This window comes from Balaenoptera musculus, chromosome 8 (genome assembly GCF_009873245.2).
Source record: "Balaenoptera musculus isolate JJ_BM4_2016_0621 chromosome 8, mBalMus1.pri.v3, whole genome shotgun sequence".
Classification (NCBI taxonomy): Eukaryota; Metazoa; Chordata; class Mammalia; order Artiodactyla; family Balaenopteridae; genus Balaenoptera; species Balaenoptera musculus.
The window spans coordinates 9,608,063-9,629,601 of record NC_045792.1 but is presented as its reverse complement, the minus strand read 5'-3'; the positions used below and the strand labels follow the sequence as shown (position 1 = coordinate 9,629,601).

At 56.4% G+C, this 21,539-nt stretch overlaps 1 protein-coding gene and 1 long non-coding RNA gene across 5 annotated transcripts in view; one reads left to right on the top strand and one right to left on the bottom strand.

The window, feature by feature from the left end:
* GRAMD1B (GRAM domain containing 1B) overlaps nucleotides 1-21,539 on the top strand; it is a 178,474-nt gene that overhangs the window by 131,750 nt on the left and 25,185 nt on the right. The window contains exons 4-9 of one of the 4 annotated variants that reach the window (XM_036860719.1): nucleotides 457-477; nucleotides 6,529-6,549; nucleotides 17,407-17,491; nucleotides 17,979-18,082; nucleotides 18,827-18,922; nucleotides 20,304-20,384. In XM_036860719.1, coding sequence (XP_036716614.1) covers nucleotides 457-477; nucleotides 6,529-6,549; nucleotides 17,407-17,491; nucleotides 17,979-18,082; nucleotides 18,827-18,922; nucleotides 20,304-20,384 — 408 coding nt within the window. Of the gene's footprint in view, nucleotides 1-456; nucleotides 478-6,528; nucleotides 6,550-16,862; nucleotides 17,333-17,406; nucleotides 17,492-17,978; nucleotides 18,083-18,826; nucleotides 18,923-20,303; nucleotides 20,385-21,539 lie in introns of those variants that run through there. The other 3 variants (XM_036860720.1, XM_036860721.1, XM_036860722.1) reach the window with 3 other exon arrangements.
* On the bottom strand, nucleotides 8,885-13,711 carry LOC118899272. The gene is made up of 3 exons (XR_005020919.1): nucleotides 13,304-13,711; nucleotides 10,620-10,663; nucleotides 8,885-9,365 (listed from the first exon to the last, which is right to left on the bottom strand). It is a non-coding gene; the product is annotated as an uncharacterized LOC118899272 (long non-coding RNA).

The window sequence follows — 21,539 nt, the reverse complement described above, 5'->3', positions numbered from 1 at the left end:
AAGGTTGCGGAATACCGTTTTAACCTCCGCCCTGGCCATCACCCTGCCTGGCCTTTGGTAATAACCTACTTGGTACTCATCCGGCCAAGAGGACGGTGACAGGGCTCTCCATCCCTCCCAGGTGTGTCCGAGTTGCCACCTGAGCCCCGGGCCTTTGCCTAAGGAGGGGCATAAAATAAGCCCTGGGGGGCCTGGGCTACTTATGGTCCCCAGAGACCTTCTTCTCCCCAACCTCCCACCCCCTTAGTCCTTTGGGAAGCAGGAGATGTCTTTGCCTAGATGCTCCTTCAAAAGCTTCTCTTACCTGCTGGACTCACAGGCCCTGGGGAGGGGAGGGGACGCCGGGAGGCTCGGGAGCTGGCTTCCCACCTGAATTTGTCTTTTGATTTCTTGTTCTTCCTCTTCTTCCCCCCCCACCCCATCTCCCAAATACCTTCTTTGCATGCATGGTCTTAGTCTCACAAGCGCCTCTCAAAAGTAAGCCATCTTTTGTCTCTGTCTTTGGTCTCCCCTCCGGTGTTGAATTGTCTGTAGTGCTCCGCACCCCTCCCTCTTCCCTCGCCCATCTTGGCCCATGCGTCTGGCTTGGCCCCTTTCCCAGAAGGGCCGGCCCCACTGCCCCTGGCAGGCTGGCTGAGGTCAGTGAGCGGACCATTCCCACTGCACCCAGAGTCGGAGACCAGACCCGCCCCCCCCACCCCCATGTCTCTGCCTGTGCCCCAAACACTGCCTCGGCTGGGCGTCTGTTCCCTACTTACCTGGTGCCATGTAGAAGCAGAGTCCTGCCAGGGCTTAGTTTCATTCCTTTGGGGAAGGGAGGCCCCCCACTCCCCGATCTGGTGGGGCTGCAGGTCCTGATACCCCCTTGTACCTGCTCTGGTGGGTGATTCCTGATTCCCCAGGCAAGCTGATTGAGGGTCACAAATTCCCTTACAGGAGTTCCCTGGTGCAGTAGAGCGACCCCAGGAGCTCACCCTGGCCCGCTCCTTCCCTCCGCTTGCCCGCTGAGAGCTGCTCAGCCTGAGCTCCCCTTAATGCTTCCACCCACCATCCAGCCTGGGACTCGTGGTGTTCTTAGGATCCTGGCTGGTGATCAGAGGAGAAGTCTTCTCTCAGAGGGCATGGCACCAGCCCCGGGAGGTCGTGGATGTTGAGATATGTCCCTGCTCAGGCCCTGCACAGATGCAACCAGGTCAGGGAGCCCGTGCCAGAGTCTGCCCAGGACCCCAGGATTTCAGAGGCCTGAGCAGAACTTGGAGGGAACGGAGGGTGAATAATAGGTGTTTTACAACAGCGGGGCTCAGGAAATGATACCCACGGGGGAAGTGGGTGGCTACAGCCTGAAGAAGAGAGAGCTGAGGGATGACTTAATCATAGTCTCAAGCCTCTGTAAGGGTTTTGGGGAGGAGCAGGGTTCAACAGCTGTTCTCGTTCCTGAGGGATGAACGAGTGGCTACAGGGCTAATCCTACAGTCTGTGACCTTCAGGCTAAAAACTCATCTTAGCTCTGAGGATTTCAGACCACAGCTGCTGGCTGTGGGCAGGGCAGGAGGAACTCTGCCTGCCCCGAGGAGGCCCCCAGGAGTCCCCTGTGGGTTCGGGGGGCTCAGCAGGTGCAGGCCTTTTGGGGACGGGGTTTGGAGATGACCTCCGTCAGCCCCTCCTGAGCCCCTCACGCCTCTGGCTGGGGAGAGGGCAGATGCAGCGGGACGGGGCATCCAGTTATTCCACTTCTCTGCCTCTGCCCACAGTGTTTGCACACTTTTCCATCCTAAGGTCAAGCTCTAAGCTTCCTTACCCTCTTACCCCTGTGCCTAGCAAGGCACTCAGAGAGCAGAGCAATACTTATTTATGGTCGACAGCACTTAAGTCAGAACTTAACGGAGCGCCTCTTTTGGTCAGGTGATGGGTTGAGGGGAGTAGCCAATGATGAGGATTTTTAAAAACCCCTAAATGGTAGGTCTTCCTAAAGAAAGGAGTATGAAGACCAGGTTCCCACCCCCCAGGCAGCGTCTAGTCTGGGAAGGGAGATAAGAAACACAGATTATCCTGATTATTTGTGCCCAGATTATCCGCAAACCTAACCTGACCTTCGGAAACACATGCGTGGTTGGGATGCTTCATGAAGTCGGAGACAGGGGAGCTCACGTCTGAGGCGGGGAGCGGGTGCCCGGAACCAGGCTGGAACTCCCAGTGGGATTGTGGAGGGGCAAAACGAGGCATCATGAAGAGACCCAGAGCTGAGCGTGAACCCAGAGTGCATCTCAGCCCCTTTCCTAAGGAGCTGAAGAGGGAGGTGACTGATGGGGTCCAGGTTCTCTCTCCCCGTGAAGAGCTTGGGTGAGGCGGTGCCTGAACCCATCAGCCCCAGACTGAGGTCCGCTGCTTCGGAGAGCTGCCTCCCCACCCCATCCTCTCCCCAGTCATGACCATCGTCACCGACCGACACCACAGCAGTTAACAAGGACTGATTTGCGGTGGGGAGGGCGGCCTGCCACCCCAGGCGGACATGGTAGCAGCCGTGGTTGGTCTGGGAAATGTGCGTGCGGGACAGAGAAGACACACGAGGACCAGTGTAGGAGTTAGGCTCTGCGCGGTCAGGGCCCGGAGCAGGGAGCGAGGGAAAGCTGCAGGGGTGAGGTGAGGAGAGGACGGGGGTCTTGTGGTGGGGATACCCCTCCCCCGGTGGAGCGTTTTCTCAGGTTGACCGAATGCAACCACAGCGAGGGGTCTGGTGGCCAGAGCTACTGCCACTATTCTCACAGCCAGGCCACCTTGCTCCCTGCGTCCTGTGCACTAGAGGAGGTGACCTCATATTTTTCAGGCCAGCTGGAGAGTGCCCCCACTTCTCCCTGAAGCCAGGCCTCGCTCACAGTGTCGCCTGCCCTTCTCTTGCGCCCCCATTTCCTCCTGTGTTAGTACACTGGGGTTGGACGCGGTAGCCGGCGAGGCCCCGCTCCTGTGACTCTGCAGCTGTCCTGCTGAGGCGGGCCCTGCCCGGGGCAGCCCTGCCCAGAGCCCTGGGCTACCCGTCAAGGCCCAGGTCTATTCCAGGACCCCTCAGTTTGTGCCACCGCCCAGCTTCCGCTCTGTAGTGCTGGCTTGTGGCCGCCAGGGGGAGCCCGCAGCCGTTTCCTGCTCCGCCAGCTCCGGAACCGGGTGCAGCGGTGCCGGGAGCCCAGGCAGGTCCTTGCTTGGCCCCCGCATTGTGCCTCCCCGCGCTGGGTGTGCGGTGTCGCGGGCTCTGTGGCTCTGGCACGCCTTTCCCCCTTTGACTCTTTCCCTGTTGTTCAGTCCTAATTTTTGTGGTTTCCTTTCCAGTATGACAGACTTAACCTGATCAAAGTAAGAAATTGTTCTTTCCCCCTAACTCCTCTAGCTAGCGCTCCTCCGTCCCTCCTCTGCCCACGCCCCGTCTTCCCGACTCCCGGGCCTTTGTGCTGGGGGGATGTGTAAGGAACTTGTCTGTTTCTCGGGGCCTTGGAGTCCCTAAGGTGCTCGCTCCTCAGACCTCGGGGAGGAGCTTAGAAACCTGCTCAGCCCAGCCCCTCCCCAGCAGCTCTGTCTTTGGGCAGTTTTCCTGACTCCCTCCTCCCGCTTTGCCCAAATCCACTTATCACCTGTCAGAAAGCCCTCGCCCCACTCCCTTGTTTCTGTTCTTCCTTGCCTCCGGCCCTCTCTGCACAGGAGGACATTTTCGAGAACCCACCAGGGCAGAGACTTAACGAGTGCCACTGGACACCCCTCTCACCCTCCGGGGCCACCGCTCCCTGGCCTCCCTGCCCGTGAGCTGGCCCTCCCGGTCCAGCAGCTCCTCCAGGACTCAGTCCTGGAAAGCGGAGCCACGGAGATCAAACTGAGTTCAGGGAGACTCACACCCACATGGCTGTTCCCAGGGCCTGCCGTGGATTTGGCCGGAGGGGTGGACACCCTCAGTGGTGACGGGCAGCAAGCTGCCCACAGAGCGCTGGGTCGGGGCGGAGTCTCAGGCTGAGGGACAGAAGCCCTCGCTCTGTGTGTCTGACATTGCAGTACTTGTGAACACGTATTTACACAAGCAGGTAACACACACAAAGGTATCACACAGCTAGTCAGAGGTGGGCCCAGGTTCCCTGGTGCAGGCCCTTTGTCACTCTGAAGCTCTTCTTCCAAACAGATTCAGAAGGGCCACGCATCTGTGGGGCAGTGCACGAAACTCTCCTCCTTCCATTCACCCGAGTTAGGAGGGGGAGCCTAAGTAAAGGATCAAATTCCTGCTGCCCCCTTTCCTCCGAGGGTCTCACGTGGAGGCCAGGACAGTGAGGTGAGGAGCTGGGGGCGGGTACAGAGAGTTTTCTCAGCCGTGAAGCAGGGGTCTGATGACCTGGCTTTGGTTTGATGAAACGCAGGCACACTGTGGGTGCTTGAGGCCGGCAGCTTCTAGAGCGTGCTTTTCCACTATTGAGACAGGTGTTTTCATGGATACCTGCACAGCCTCGTGCCCTGTGATCTCAGAATGAGGACCCAAGAATTAAGATGTTCTAAGGTGCAGGGCAGAGTCCGATGCAGCCTCCTTGCCCCATCTACTCTCCTCCAGAATGACTAGAGGCGAATTTTCAGTCCACGATTCCCATTCTCCCTCAGTGGTGGAATAGTTGGCTTTGAATATTTGGATTTGGCCCCTTACCTGCTAAGCCCTCTGGATTGGAGGAGAAGATGAGGCTGTGGTGGGAATACGTGACTTCCGGATGGGGCCGTGGTGACAGCCTTTGTTGGGAAACGACCAAGGAGAGCATCTTGCAGAGGAGGGTTGAGCGCCTGCCTTGCCATCTGCCCCCTGGCCAGTGAGATAGGGTGTGAGGTTGAAACAAAGCCACTCAGAGGCAGCACCACCCACGCCTGTCCTTCTTCTGCTGACACGCTTCCTCTTCAGAGCGAAGGTGAAGGTCTCTACAGAGTTCTTCCGGTGGGATGGGAGAGCCAGCAAGGGGGGCGATCGCACGCCCAGGCCTTCACCACTGCAGTCACCCTCACCCTCCGCCCCCCCCCGCCTCTCCAGACACCGCACAGCAGACCTCCTGAGACCACACCTGCCTTCTTCCCTTAGGAGTAGGGACCCTGTAAGACCTGGTGGGCGGGATAAAGGTTGCTAAGTGTGCCCACAATCCACACCTCTGCGTGTGCAGCCATAGCTCGGAGAGCCTGCGGTTGGGTTCCAGACCACCACAGTGAAGCAGATGTTACAATAAAGCAAGTCACGTGGATATTTTGATTTCCCAGTGCATCTGAAAGTTACGTTTACACTGTACTGTAGTCTGTCGAGTATACAATAGCATTATGTCTAAAAAAAGCAGTGTACATTTAATTATAATTAAAAATACAATTTTAAATTAACTAAAAAATAATGAATGCTCTTGGGGAAATGGTGTCAGTAGACTTGGTTGACGCCCGATTGCCACAAACCTTCGATTTGTGAACAATGCAATGTCTATGAAGCGCAGTAAAACGAGGTGTGCCTATAGTTAAGATGTGGACCTGTAGGCAAAGCTTCCTTCTACCCAGGGATTCTCCTCCTGAATTATACAGCCTTGGCAAGCATTTTAAAACTGAAAATACCCCAGCCCCAGTCTACCCAATGTAAACCTGTTGGGTCAGCCCCTGAAGGGATGGGGCAGGGGTGTGCGTGTGCGTGTGTGTGTGTGTCTGTCTGTCTCTATCTGCTTGTCTTTCTGTCTGTCTTCCAAGTGGGATGTGTATGTATAAAGGACTCCTGGCCAGTGAGATGGGAGATAGACTAGGTCATCCCTCCTCTTAGCCATCCCTCCTCTTTCCCTAAAAATCTTTGTTACCTTTGCTCAGGGCTGGGAATGGAGAGCACCTGAATTCTGGAGTCGGGACGGACCAGGGTTTGTTGGTATTGAATTTTAACCCCATGAAGTCGGGAAGGACCTTTAGCAATTATGTGCTTCAGCCTTCCTCCCAACACACAGCCCCCAACCACTCCTTGGCCACTGTCACTTATGTGATCAGCCAGTTGGGCAGAAGGAGGAATTTACTGAGTTGGAGGGAAGTTTCTAGGCAGCCCCTCGACTCCCCGACACCGGCGGGTCCCGCCCTGCCTTTCAGGGGGGCCGACTCGGGTGGACGGCTGTGTTGCTCTCCGTGGGTACTTTGCTTCTGATCAGGGCCCGTTGGGGACTGGGTCTCGGATGCCTGCAGTGCATCCCTCGCCCCCATCGGAAGAACCTTGTGATGGGGTCTGCTCCCTTCCGGTCGAGCTCTAGCTGGTGCTGCGCTGCCTGCCATCCCAGCCGCGGGGGCTTCCAGCATGGACCGCTCCCTGGGCCTCCTTTCGGGAGCTGTCTTGAGAAAGGAGGACCCCCACCCCGAGCAACAACACGGGGAGCCTTCAGCTGCCTTGGGATTCGTCCTCCCTGCCCGCCCTCCGCTGTCTGTGTAACCTTCCCTCTGGAGCCAGGAATGCTCTGGCCATTCCCGCCATCTCTCCCTGACTAACGTTGCTTCTCTTTTACTTTGTTTTTTTTTCAGAAAAGCCAGAGTTGGTATAATGTAAGTATCCCTTTTCTCTGCTTGTTGGGTACGTGTAAGGCGGGTGGGGGGTGGCCGTGCTCGGGGGATGGAGGCATGGGGGGCGCGACGTGGCTTCCCTGTGGGCTTGGGCAAACTTAGGGGCCTAGAAAGGTGGGCTTTTCGCCTGACCAGACCCCCTCCCTCAAAAACCAGACACCATGGTTCTCTTCTGTAGCAGGACAGGACTGCTGGTGAGGAAGGGTTCGATTCCCGGAGACCAAGCAGAGACGGGCTGCCTCGTCCCCCCGCCTAGAATCCCCGACAAGGGCCCTCCAGCCCTGACGGAGGAGACCAGGCTGGGGAGGCATCCCAAGACCAGACAGAACTCTGGGACGGGACAGTCCTGGGGCCTAAACTTAGGGCCGAGCTTTCCTCCCCTTAACCAAGACATTTTGGGGAGAAAGCAGCCAGACAAGTTGCCCATTTGTAGCGAGGCGGTCTCATGTGGCGGAATGTGACTTCTGCCCCTGGGTCCCCGCAGTAGCCCCACGGGCACGCTCCTGCCAGAGCACATCCCCGGCTCTGGGGTCGTCCCTGCCGTGTCCAGCCAGGCACTCCTACGCGGAAGCCGATCGTGGAGTAAGCGGTCCCTGCAGAGGCCACATCTTCTGGGTCACAGAGCCGGGGCCACAGGGTTTCGGACTTTTCCCACAAAGAGCAGTTGGCTGGAGTCTCAGCGGCCTGCCCGGTCGTGCTCCGACCTCCGCGGCTGCGCAGTGGACGGACGGGCAGCCGTGGCCCGGTCTCAGGTCACTGTCTTTCATCCCTGAGCTTGCTGTTCCGCGTGCTTGACCCTGATGGTCACGTGGATGCACCTTCCCCGCTCCCCTAACACCAGCCCCCGCTGCGGCAGGTCGCGTGGACTTGGAGAAGGTGCCGGAGCGGGCGCCTGAGAGACAGGCGTTGGGGATGCCCTGGCGAGGGGGAGCGGGAGGAGAAGGAGGGGAGAGGCTTGGGCGTAACGCAGGGACTTGGGCCAGGATCACTGTGTGGAGGGTGTTTTCCCACAGGGCTCAGCAGTTCCCCAAAGTCAAGCACGTGTCAGTCAGCCCTGTGGCTTCCCACCTCCCGCTCAGGGGACCAGCTGGAGGTAGGGTTGATGGATCCCAGCCTTAGCCTCACCCAGCGCAGACAAGGCAGAGGTTGGTGGGCTGTGCCGGCCGGAGGGGAGTTGAGGGCTGAGGTGGCCTGTGGGTGGGAGAAGCCGGACTTCAGCCCCTCCGCCCCCCTTGGACCCACAGTGGTCTTCACCTGGGCTTGTGGCCTCCCCGTGGCTTAGAGCTGACATCCTGGAGGGTAGAGGAGTTCCTTCTGTGTGGGAGGAGGTAGAGGGGATGGAGAATGCTTTCCTGGGAGTGGGTGGGGCCTCCAGCATCCTTTCCGTCGTCACGAAATCGTCCACCCTCCCGAGGGGTACTGTAGAATCAGTGTCTCAAAGGGGAGCAGGAAACACGTGGCTGCAGACCCCGGAGACAATTAAATCGACCAGATTTGGACGGGCAGACCCTCATCCTTGCTGCTAGTCTCCACCCTCTCCCTTTTATATACTCCTTTCTTCCCTTTCCTCTTTCCAGCAAGCTTTTCCGCTCCGTCTCACGTTTCCTTCCCTTGAATCCTTGCCTACCCTTTCCTCGCTGACTCCCCCGTTTTCTTTTCTCCACCTCCGTTTGCCGCTCTCCTTTCTAACTTTCCTTCTCCTGGCTGGCTTTCTCTTCCTCTCTGGTTCTCGCAGGTTTTACTCCCCTCCCCACCCCGCTTCTCCCCTCCTTTCACTCCTGATTTCTCCCTCAGCCCCGCACAGGAGAACTGGCGTCTGAGCCCTCAGCGGAGCAACAGGCTAGAAATAGATGCCGCCGCTTGGCTGGACAGTGGTGGTAGGCCAGCTGCCATATGGGGCCCAGAGGTCAGGCGTTCTGGTGGCAGATAAGCGACAGACAGAGGAGCCCGGCGTGGCCGAGCGCTGCTTGCTGGTGGGTTCCGCCTGCAGCGGAGACGTGCTGGAGCAGCCCGCCCTCACTCGCTCCGTAAATCCCCTCATACAGTCGTCCTCCAGAACCCACCCGGTTCCCAGGCCTTGCCTGCCCTCACCCTCCATTAATCCTAGGCCGTCTCCCTTCACCCTCCACCCCTCACCCCAAATGAATTCCAGAGACACTGACTCTCCACCCAGGACAAATCATCAACTCACAGAGGCCAAGTGCACAAGGGGCTCTGCTGAGCAGCGTTCAGAGATCCCCTCCCGGCCTCCCGCTCTCACACGGGGGCTTCTTCTGGAAGCTCAGCCATACCAGACGTGGGGCCCATCCACAAAGGTGTTCCTGCAGCTCTCCTGCTTCCCCTGCTCCCCGATTCAGGGTTGCCAGGCAGACGTGGCCCCTTGTGCCTGCCACCCAGCCCCTGGGTGCTGCCTTCTTCCTGGTCTTGCCGGACTTCCACCGCGGACGTCCTGACTTGTGGTCCGGACAGGGAGCAGAATGGACCAGCGTGGGGGAGGGAGAGAGAAATGGCAGGTGGACATTGGGAGGAAGCGGCAGAAGCTGGGCAGATGGAGGGAAGCTGAGAGGTGAAGGGATCTCCAGCCGGCCTGAGCTACAGATGTCAGGGGCTGTGTCTAGTGCATCTTGGCATTTCTTCTTTATGTGTTTTCACGTCCGGAGGGTAATCAGCTGCCATAGTGGGTAGAGCTCTAGAGAGGCCGGCTTCAAGCAACACCGGGAACCCCCCTCTTCCAAGTAAAACCCTGCTCTCGTCCTGAGGCTGATGCCCCGGCTCTGGGCTGGTCCACCCCTGGGTGTCTGTGGAGGAAGCAAGATGCTGCATGTTCACACAAGTGTCACCCCCATGAATGCCCACTCTGATGGTACCGGTGCACTTGTCCGTGGGCACCGCCTGAGCGTGGCTGTGCTCCTAGGCCGGATGCTCTGGCTCCATTGGGAAGCCAGGTCCTGGGAGTTTCCCTGCCTGAGCTCAGAACCACCTGAGTCCGTGCACACGGGCGTGCGGTGCCCCCATCCTCTGGGGCCTGCGCTCCTGCGGTATGCTGTGTGTGTGTGTCAGCGCTCGTGTGCAGAGGCCCCATCAGGAAACTTCAGTTCATCGCCCCCACTCCCCAGCACTGCCCCCCGTAGTCCATTCCTGGTTTCTCAGGAGGCCCTTGCCCTGCCCCTGTTGCTGTGACCTGGTTCTCTGTTTTCCCTTAATCTGCTCAGTCCTCCTGCCTCACCACTGTGTTGCCCTAGGGGGTTGGACTTTGGCCAGCAGGAAGGCAGCAGGAAGGCATCAGACAGCCCTCTCTGATCCCTCTCCTGACACCGGTGGTGGCTCTCCAGCTATTCTGCTGCCTGAGGCTCCATCGTTGGCACTGGTCGTCCTTCAGATAAGCAAAGGCTCTGTCGTCCCCAGCCCTAGGGACAGTTAGAAATGCCTGGCTGGATTCAGGGCAGGGAGGGTCAGCACAGGCTTGCCGACTGTTGCGAGAACATCTCAGGCCCACTGGAGTAGCCTGGGTCTGATGTGAGAGGAAGCCCCCCCAACCCCTCCCTGTCCCTCCCCAGCCTCCCCCTCCATCTGCCTCTCTTCTGCATTTTACTTTTACCTATTTAGCCAGGGAGGAGCTGTCACCGTGATGACAGACCATCTTGGCCTTTATAAAGCGTGGGTCCCACGGAGGGAGGTGGCTGGACCCCAGGGACACGTGGAAAGACTGAGGCAAGAGCCTCTGGTCTCCAGCCAGGGATATTCAGGTCAAGAGTGGGGTTTGAAGGCCGGGCCGTCTGCCTGAGTCCCTGCCAGGCCTGATCACATCTACTGCCCCTGAACCCCCCCTTTGACTACCCCAGTTTTACTAGTCAAGGCCCCCAGCTTGGGGGATACACAGGTGGAAGGATAAGCAGAAACAGGGAACCAAGGGGAGGGTTAGGGGCAGGAGGGGTGCAATCTGCCCCCCAAAGATGGCCCCACTGGACGCAGTGGGCTCTCGCATCTTGGATGAAGGCAAGTCACAGAAGTCTTTTCCCCGGTGCTCCAGGGGGACAAAGGTGCTTCCTCACCTGCTTCACCTCTTTCCTGGAGGGTCAGTCAACTCCGTGGCAACCTAGGGAAGGAAGGTTTCTGAGGTCAGAGGATGGGAGCCCAGACCCTGGCGGCTGCCCTGAGACTGTAGGGCCCAAGTGGCCTGCTGGTCCCCATTGGGGATGCTGGCTGTCCAGTGGGGAAGAGGGATGGTGCTGGCCCTGTGGAATGACCAGGCAGGCCCGGCAGACATACTATTGAACAAGAGGAGGAAGCTTTGTAGGAGTGAAATTCAAGTGATGGGGGACAGTGAGGAAAGTGGGAGTGAGCGCTGAAATGCATCGCTGAGGACACCTTGGCCGCCTGTTTCTTTTTGTTTGTTTGTTTTCGGGGACAGCCTCTGCTTCCTGTGCCTCCGTCCAGCTCCCCTCTGTTGTTTACCCATGGACCCCCGGGCCCCCGACAGCTGTCTTAACTTTCTCCCAGTCCCGCTCCTCTCTGTCTTTCTCTGTTACACTCTCACCCACCCACCTCTCTCCTTCCTTTGCTGGGTCACCTCCCCCGTCTCCACTGCCCCTTATCCCACATCTGGCTCCTCCCTACCCAGATCTGGTTGAAAGTCCAGCGTCTCCTTTGAGGGTCTTAATTGCTTTCTTCCTAGGTGAGGCCATTGCTCCACCAAGATCCATCTGTTTTTCTCCTGGACACCTCCACCCTCTCCCTCCCGCTGCTCTAGCCAGGGCGGGGGTACCACTCGGTCCCAGCTCCCAGTGTTTGCCCTCGAGTTAATGTTTAGCCTGGGGCCAGTTCCCTCTCCCCAGGCTGGAAGCTGCCCGCTGCCCTGCCCGGCGGCAGTTGTGAGGGGGCGTAGGAGACAAAGGCTGAGGGCACTGGGACTCATCTCCCAGCGCTTATCTTTCTGGGTGTGTCCTGCCCCTGACTCACCGCATTGGACCCCAAACAGTCATCCCCTCATCTGGCCCCAGCAATACTCAGATGTTTCCAAGGAATTTCTGTAAGGATTCAGCCCTCTTGGGTCCTGGTACTGCCTAGATCGTGGGGTCTGGTGAGGCCCAGGAGAGAAGCATTCCGGTCACCCTGGAAAACGGGATTGCTGAGTTCTCCTACCCCACTCCTGACGATGGGGCTGACGCAGGGCGGAGAGAAGCTCGGATTTATGGCTTGGAGAGTGTTGGCAGGGACTGGGTGCTGGGAGCCATGCCTGTAGGAGTGGGGATGTGTGTGGATGTGTACACACAAGATGCGTAAAATAGGGACAGTGTAAGAAGTGCAAAAGGAATGCATTCATTTGGTAGATAGTTTCTGAGCGGCGGATACTTGAAACACACCATGGCAGGTGCTGGAGAAGATAGTTGGAGGCGTTAGCTGCCTCCTGGAGAAGATGGTAGTCTGAGAGAGGAATCACCCTGCGTGATAGACGGGCGGAGGAGGGGGCTGCGTCGGGGTGTGCACAGTGAGAGAAGCGAACAGGAGTTCGGGGAAGGACTCAGGCTCTTCCTCCAACGCGATTTAACTGGGAGACCCCAGGTTCCTCTGAATCACAATTTTGGGGTTTGGGAGTCAGGAATCTATACTCTTAATACGATGGTTAGATCATTTTTAAGTACGGTACAGTTTGAGCGTTACGGCATCCAATATCGATAGCTGAGACTCCTAGGACAAAGGCAGCGTTCTCCCTCGTGTGCAGCCTGGAGACCCTCCTGGCAAGGCGGGCAGAACTGGGGAGGGTGAGGGAGGTGCCCCGTTTGTCTCCAGAGTCTGACTTTTCCTGGGAATCCAATCTTCCCGGCCCCAGTGCTGTCTGACCTCTGCCCCCAGCTTCTCTTTCTGGAGCCCTTCTTGCCCTCATTGGCCAGGCTCTCTTTCCTCTCCAGAGGTCTCAGCTTCCTTGCAGCCTGTCTGTCTCCTTTGGAGCTGGCCCAGATTCTCTGCTCTTAGCATGGCTCCTTGGCCCTCAAGGTCTGAGAGGCTGCGTGGGTAGCCTCCCGGCATCCCTGGGAAGGAAGGCGATGCCTCCCACGCACCTGGGAGCTGTTGACCTCAGCTTCTCCCCACCGGCACATCTGGAACGGGATGTGTTAAACTTCCAAGTCTCCTGTTGCTGCTGCTGCTAGGGGGGTGTTGGTGGATGGATGGGCCAGTGAGGGGAGCGTGTGTCTCCAAGAAGTCCCTGGCTGTTCAGGTCTCACATTTCAGATTTCATCACAGCAGCAGTGCCCCTGGCACCTCCTCCCCTCCCTTCCCCGACGCGGAGCCTAGGCCAGCTACTTTCCATTGCAGGAAACATCTGCTGGGGAGGCCAGGCTAGGCCGGGGGTTACTGGAGGACGTTGGCCGGTACCATCACCCAGATCCTGTAACTCGAAGCGTGTGTAGGGCTCTGGCCCTGCCCGCCCACCCGTCCTGCCTCCCCCACCCCTCCCTCCTGCTAACAAAGAAGTTGTTTGCTGGTCAGCCGAGAGGAGCGCGTCTGGGAGGAAGGGGGGTGGGGGTGGGGGTGGGGGTGGGGGCAGGCCCTGGTGCCCCAGCCAGCGGTGGCTGCGCTGCCTGGGTGAGGACCGTGAGTCACAGCGCCCGGCGCCCGCCCAGGGCAGCGACTGCACGTTGAACAGGCTGCCTTACGGGACAGGCCAGACGGAGCTGGGGAGTTGGGCGTCTGCCCTCCCTGGAGTTTCAGACCAGCCGTGAGCCCCTGTACTTACCGTGTGTGAGTAACGGCGGGGCGGGCCTCTGGCGGCCCCGTGCACCTGCCCCGTCCTCCGCGTCCCGGCCGCAGCCGGCCCCTCGGAGCGGCTGTCCGCGCTGACCCGGGGGAGGGGCCTCCTCACGCCCCCTCGGGGTCACCCGCAGCCTGGAGACCTGCCACGCTGGGAGCCGAGTGCGATGAGGCAGAGCCCGGCCCCTGGAGACCGGCCAGCCCGCCTGAGAACCTTGCTGACCGCACCCTCCCACCCGTGAGGCTCTGCACCGGGAACGGGGCTCCAGGGGCGCCAAGGGGGCCAGCGAGGGTCACGCAGACCCGCTGCCGAGCAGCCAGAGGCCGCCTGTCTGCGTCCAGCCTGGGCGAGGCTGCCTGTTTGCATCCTGTGGGGACGGTGCGGGGTCGGAGTTGGGGGACCGGGATGGAATCTCTGACGGAATCGGGGGTCCTCTGGAGCCTCCTGCTGGAGCAGGACAGCCAGCCCCTGCAGCGGCGCCTGGAGGAACTGACGGACGGACCTGCCGGCGCGGAGCTCTGCTGCTGGCCCGGGTCTGAGGAAATCCCAGCCGTGAGTGCGCATCCTGGCTTCTCTGCTCCGGGTGACAGGTCTGCCGCGCCCTTGTCGCTCGCCACCTGGCCCTGCTCCCTGAGAGGGCCCCGGGTTTGACAAGCCTTGGACCAGAAGTCTTTGGCCATGTAAAATGGAAATAGGTGAGCCGTGCCTCCCCTTCGGAGGAGACGGCTTTAAGAGCACGACGGCGCCAGGGAGAGAGGGTCACGGTCTCCCACGTCAAGAAGGTAGATGGTGGCGGGCCAACTGAGATCTCTGTACTTCAGACTCCAGGAGGCGAGCCTGCCTGCCTTCCACGCCGGCAGCCTGCTCGAATCAGGGCAGTGACTTGCGGGCCTGGGTTAAGGAGTTCCTACACCCCGAGGCAGCCCTCGCAGAACTGGCTGACTTCTGAGGTCAGGGCTGGGTGGGCCCTCCGGGCCCTCCCCTCCCCATAGCCACGGCTTTGTTCCGAGGGGAGGAGAGGGCGGCTCCCTCCGTTTGCCTCTGGTTTGGAGATTAGGGCCAGACTCCCTGCGCCTGCATCTCTGTCCATGTCTGAGTCCCCACTGGATGTGAGAGAAGCAGGGGTGACAGAGCGCCACGGAGGGAACATTTAGAAAGGGGAGGACTTCCAGGCTGCAGGCAATTGGATGCCTGATGTCCAGTTTCAACTGAAGGGGGTCCGGGGCCACCTGGTAGGCTGGTCTTCAGGCTGATATTGGAACTTTGTAAATTTAAAGACCGACTTGACTGATAACAGTTTTTTAAAAAATTGTGGGGTTTCCCCGGCGGTCCAGTGGTCAGAAGTGTGCGCTTTCACTCTGCCAGGGCCTGGATTCGATCCCTGGTCGGGGAACTAAGATCCCGTAAGTCGCATGGGGCGGCCAAAAAAAAAAAAAAAAAAAAAAAATATGGTAAAATACACGTAACATAAAATTTACCATTTTAAGATATTTCTAAATATATATTTCAGTAGTGTTAAGTATGTTCACATTGTTGTACACCCAATTTCCAGAACTTGCAAAACTGAAACTATACCCCAGCCCCAAAAAAGCCCCAGTTGCAGGCATGGAAGGCTAGTGGGGACCCCCCGCATAAGTTAGCACCTCATCCACAAGAGGGTGTGCTCGGCTGGGGCATCCCTGTTGTCTCCTTCTTGGCGCAAGGACCCTGAGGCAGTGCAGAGTGATGGCTCAGACCCAGAGCTGTGGACCACACTGCCCGCCCTGGTTCATATTCCACACTCGCCTTTCGTAACCACGTGCCTTGGGCAAGTTGCTTAACCTCTGTGTGCCTCAACTTCCTCACGTCTAAAACGGGATCATAAAAACGACCCTGTGGTCAGATGAGAGGATGTTGTGAAGGGCTTATGATAGTGTTTGGTGCAGGGTCATATCTCACTCCACGTTAGCTCTGCAAGGTCGGTTAGTCATAATTAGGAACTTCCTGACAATCAGGTGCTCAGGCAAGGGTTTTCAGTGTGTGGGCTCTGTTCTGTGAGGCCAGGGGGCCATGAGATTGGATACCTCAGTATCCGTTTGATGGGTCCGAGGAATGTTGTCTTCTGAGGTCTTTTCTAGCCGTAGAAGTCACGGGATGGGCTGGCTTCCAGACATTCCCTCCCGATGACCCTGATACTTGGTTCAAACATATGGCCGGTGAAGTTTGGGATTCTACAGCATATCTGTTGCTTTGGGGAAGGTAGCAGAGGGTCCACTTGCACATAAAAAACTCATTTTATAAATAAGCCAAAACAAGAGTTTAAATTTCAAATTAACTATGGACAAAGTAGTTGAAAACACTCCTCTTCTTTCTCTCTTACCTGGAAAACCTCCCCAAACTGAAGTCATGCTGTTTTCTCTCCTCTAACTTCCTGAAATCCTCCGGTTCCCTCTGGCTCAGGTAGTCAGTACCTGCTGCCAGGGTGGTCAGGCCACAGCCTCAGCTGTCTCACAGGCCGTTAGCTTTGCAGAAAGCCAAGAAACGAACAGTGCAGAGTTCACTCCATTGTCGCCACAGCTGTATGCCAGTGGATTCCCAGGGAAGTGGGCGAGAAAGCATAAATGGCCAAGACCCATCTGTCAGCAATAACAGGACGGTTTGTCTACCTGCGTGTGCTCCTGGCATAGGTAGGTCAACAAGTCACCTGGGTGGAGTGCAGATGTCTCTGTCACGAGGCCTGACCCTTCCCGGGTTGTGCGCTTGTCTTCGCGTATCAGCCTTGGTTGCCTTTCCTGTCTGTTCAACTGGTTCATGGAATTTCCAAGAAGGATTCACTAAGGCAGTTGATGGGTATGAGTTTTCACTGAGGCACCAAAACGCTAGGTGGGTTCAGGGGTGTCTGGCAGCACAGGTGTTGGTGGGAGGTGAGCACAGAACCAGGGATCGAGACTTCTGCCACTGACCAGCCAGAGGGCTTTGGGCAGGGACTTCTCTCCGAGCTTAGTTTCCTTATTGGTAACGTAAGGTTTGGATTAGATTGTCTTCTAAGGGATGGTGAGGGAGTGAAGTTTGGGTACCTCAAGTTGCCAGATACGTTTTGTTTTGTTTTGTTTTGTTTTGTTTTGTTTTGTTTTTTGGCTGTGTTGGGTCTTTGTTGCTGCGCGCGGGCTTTCTCTAGTTGCGGCGAGTGGGGGCTACTCTTTGTTGTGGTGCGCGTGCTTCTCATTGCGGTGGCTTCTCTTGTTGCGGAGCACGGGCTCTAGGCGCCCAGGCTTCAGTAGTTGTGGTACGCGGGCTCAGTAGTTGTGGCTCACGGGCTCTAGAGGGCAGGCTCAGTAGTTGTGGCGCATGGGCTTAGTTGCTCCGCGTCACGTGGGATCTTCCCAGACCAGGGCTCAAACCCGTTTCCCCTGCGTTGGCAGGCGGATTCTTAACCACTGCGCCACCAGGGAAGCCCGCCAGATATGCTTTTAAATTCCCTACTTGTGTGCTTTTTTTTAGTACTAGTTTTATGGGTTTTTTTAGTCCACTCTTTGTAAAGGTGTAATTCCTCGCTCCACGCCCACCAGATTTATTGAGCTATAATTGACATAACATTGTACTAGTCTTATGTTTCATGATTTCTTTTTTCCAATCATGAAGTTCAGACACAGCCAAGTGCCAACTGTGTTACTCATGATGACAGCTTCTTCTGAGGGGTACACGGGGCACCGTCATATCCTGGGTCCTGCCGGGGGGTGGGGGGAGCTCCCCTTGGTCCCCTTGGGCCTTTTCCACTGTCACGGTGGTGCTTCCTGCTGTCAGAGGCAGAACAGCAATAGCCCAGAGCTGTCCCTCTTTCCTTTGTCCACTTGGGATGTTGTGTGGGCCCTGCTTAGTATGTTTGACATTTTCTCACTGATGGACGCTGGATATAAAGCCTTCTGCAGCATCAAATTCTCTCCACCATGTTTTCCCGTACCGAGCCCCCTCTGCCCAGCTCCTGGGGCCTCTGGCGCAACAGAGCCTCAGCTTTGCCTTGAAACACGCAAGCAGGTGCTCCTCCCGTACCTTCCTCCCCAACCAGCGAACCTGGGAACATCCTGCTAACCTTGGCCATTGTCACACAGGTGTTAAGCCCCACTTACAAGCAGAGAAATGAGGACTTCAGAAAGCTCTTTAAGCAACTTCCAGACACGGAGCGCCTCATCGTTGGTGAGCTGGGCGACCTGGCATGTGGGGGCAGGAGGGCAATCAGGCTGCTTCTGAGTACAGGTTCCCCAAGTAAGAGCATCTGTCTGGGAATAGGGAGCGAGGACGCCCAGAGAGCTGGCCCCAGCGGTGGGGACTCAGGGCTGAGCCCCACTTGCGTGATGGCCTCCAGAGAGCCCGGCCTGGGAGGCGTCGCTGCCACTCTTGTCCCTGCAGATGGCCCGGCGGAGGAGGGGCTGGGGAAGTTGTGGAGGGGGAGGGGCGTTGGTTGAATTGTATCGGCCTCTCGGCCTCTAACGTAGTTCACATCCTTCCCGTGCCCGATCAGGAGATGCTGGGGACTCCCTTGGCCGCTAGACTAGGGTTTCACACGCCTAGTCCATGGTGGGCAGCTGGGCTTCCCAGGGCTGCTGGGGGATGGCGTGCCTGACTGTACTGCTTTGCCGAGAACGCTCCCCGCCCCTGAGCTCCGTCCCCCGTTCTACCACAGATTACTCCTGCGCACTCCAAAGAGACATTCTTCTTCAGGGCCGACTCTACCTCTCTGAAAACTGGATCTGCTTCTACAGCAACATCTTCCGCTGGGAAACTCTGGTAAAGACCCGGGGCTTGCTCCCTGGGGCTGTCCCCCTGGGCTGTAGCTGAGGAAGCTGCCCTCACTTTTGTCCTTTGGTTGACTTCATACTCTGCCCAAGCCTTTGCATAATTCACAAAAGCACGTGCCTGAATCTTGAAGGATAGATCTCTCTACCATGCCTTCCCCTCCCTCCTCCTCGGGTGAGCATTTGATTTTGGGGAAGTGCAGGTAAATATTTGGCAGGAATCACCACGGAGGCAGAAGAGTAGGTAAAACGGGCACTGGCCTTGGGACTCAGGAGAACGGGCTTGTACTTCCTGGGTTCTGCAGCCAATTAGCTGTGTGATTTTAGGCTAGTCCTTTATTGTTTATTTGCCTCTGTTTCCTAATCTTATAAAATAAAGTGAGAAAAGACAGACTAGATGACTCTAAGGTCCCATCCAGTGCCAGTGTTCTGTGTTTTTGTAAGTGGCAAATCGTGATGGGACCTCTGCACATTTACCAGGCTGTGTAGAAATGAGAAAGCAAAGCTCCTTGGACCAAGAATCAAGAGAACCTTGGGCGAGGCTCGCTGTGTGGCCTCTGAAATAAGGGGCCACACCAGGTGATCTCTAAGGAGGTCCCTTCCAGGTTTAGAAGTATGCAGCCTGTGGTCTGATTTCCTCTGTCTGAACTGGTGCCGTGTGAACACTCCTTGCCCGACTCTATTAATATGCCTCTTCTTGCTTGCTATCCATTCTCTGTTTCTGTGCGGATGCCAGCTGACCGTTCGTTTGAAAGACATCTGCTCCATGACTAAAGAAAAAACAGCCCGCCTCATTCCCAACGCCATCCAAGTTTGCACTGACTCGGAAAAGGTAAGTAGAGCCTGATCTTGGACTTTCTATTCCCCCAAACCCCAGTGCCCCTACTCCTGGATTTCTGCCCTTCAGTTGCACTAATATGGTGGCCAGTAGGATTGGGGTGAGAGGTGGTAAGGTGATGCAGATTACGGGAGCCACCTCCGTGGTGGGCAGGGTGCGTGCGGTCTGAGCAGGGGGCGAGGTGGAGTTGCAGAACATTGGACTTGGAGCCAGAACACCTGAATTAGAGTCCCATGGCTGTAGGTACGTTATGTAACCTCTCTGAGCCCCAGCTTGTAAATGTAAAACGGAGCCAGCAACGCCTGTTTAACAGTCTGAAATGACCTCACACACTTGAAAACACTAAATTGCAAAGTGCTGTACAAATGTAAGCTGTATCATCATATATCAGGACAGCCCGTCCAGAGGGAAGAGGAGTCCGATAGGAAACAGACTGTCCATATCGTCAGCATGGGGAAAGTGTGGTGGATAAACTTTAGAGCGGAGAGAACACTGTGATCTTTGACCTTTAGCCAGAGCCTGAAGACTGATAGCTTCAGGGCTAGGGGTGGACTGAACACAGGTCTACAGTGCCCTTGGACTCAGGCACTTCAGAGGCAAGAACCCTGAGACTTAGGGGTCCGATAGTCTTTGCTTTGAATTCTGTTTCTGGCACGAAGCAGCTCTGTGATGACAGAGGTCACCTAACCTCACCAGCCGGTTTCTCTTTATTAAGTATTAGCAGTTATGTTTATTTTCCAAAGCTTTTGTGTGGTTTAAATGAAGGAGCATTTGTGAAGCACCTAGAACGTGTTCAGTAAAATCTGGTTTTCTGTCGCTTTCTTCCCGCACATTATAAAAGGTCCCCACGAATGTGTAAGCTCCATGAGAGCTTTGTTTTGTTTGTGATTGTGCCCAAAGCATGTAGAAGAGTGTGTGCACGTGTATTAGTGTGTGTACATGTAGAAGAGTGCACACACTAATATTCAAGTATTTGCTGAATTGATGAATCAAAGGGTGAGTGGGTTAGTGGGTTTGCCTTCTCCTTCCCTTGGGCTGGTTCCCGGCTCACCACTCACCCAGTCCGTGTACGTAGGCGAAGGAAGTTTTTTATGGAGGTGGAAACTTCAAACCAGAAAGAGAACCACTGACGAAAGTGTGGGTGAACATTGAAGGACATGGAGACAGTGAGGACTCAGAGGTCCCAGGTCCCTGGTCCCCGGTGTGCTGACCCCGTTCACTGCAGAGCCCCTGTGCTGTGATCACGGGTGACTGAGAGTCCGCAGTATTTGAGGACGGACTCAGGAGCCTTTCCTAAAGGAAGGAGCACCGTGTCTCCATTCACTGTATTGTAAGTCTTAACAGACATTTCTTGCCATGTTCTCTTTCAATCCAGCACTTTTTCACTTCCTTTGGGGCCCGGGATAGGACGTATATGATGATGTTCCGCCTCTGGCAGAACGCTCTCCTGGAAAAGGTGAGTCCTGCCCAGCTCTTCAGCCTCGGGATGCGCACCCACCTAGAATGTTCTTTCCCCTTGGGTGGGGGTCCATTTGACATTGGTCTGCTCCAAAGAAGCCCGTGCCTCTCCTGGTTCTGGAAGTCCTCCAGGCTCGCGGTAACATATCCTCCACTGCTGGTGACCCAGGTGCTGAGAGTAGCACGTCCTCTTATGTGAACAGCTTCATTGCTGCCTGGAGCAAGGCCCTGTTGACAGGGCAGTGCATTCCCGCTGTCTTAAAAGGCACCGGGGTTTGTTTTAATCAGGTGCGGTAAGACGCACAGACACAGAAATGACTGTCATGAAGGAAGAGGTTTTTATACTCACAGATCCCTAGAAGCAGAGGCCCAGCATGCCAGGCAGGGCCACACGGGGAAGCTCGAGGTCAGTCAGGAGGCAGAGAGAGCGAGGGGGAAGCAGGGGCAAGAGCATTCATTGCAGGTTTTCACGGGAAAGGATGAGTGAGGCAGAGTGAGCTGGCCAAGCAGCTCACTGGACTGGCTAGTTTGAATATTTCGCTGGGCTTCAGGGTAGAGAGACTGTCTCCAGAGAGACTGTCCCGGGGTGATTAGTGCAAGAGAGTATTGGCCTGGAATGTAAGAGCTAGAAAAACCAGGTGGTTGGGTGTGCGGGCTTTGGCTTGGCCGGTTTACATAGGGAAGGTGGTCTCCCTGGCAGGGTGACTTCTCTCTCTAGGAATTAGCTAATCCTGCAAGGGGCAGGCCTTCCCCAGTCAGCAAGGCCTCAGATGCTAAAGCATCAAAAATACAGAAAATAGGACTGGGACTTTGGGATTAGCAGATGCGAAGTCTTGTATATAGAATGGATAAACAACAAGGTCCTACTGTAGAGCACAGGGAACTATATTCAATATCCTGTGATAAACCATGCGGAAAAGAATATGAAAAAGAAAGCATATATATGTATACGTGTATATAACTGAATCTGTATACATATGTATATGTATAACTGAATCACTTTGCTGTACAGCAGAAATTAACACAACATTGTGAGCCAACTATACGTCAATGGAATAAGTTTTAAAGAAATACAGAAAATAGGAAGATAGAGTTAACACAGCCACCGGTTGATCACCTGGATGAAGGGGACGCTGTGGGAGATGCAGATGGA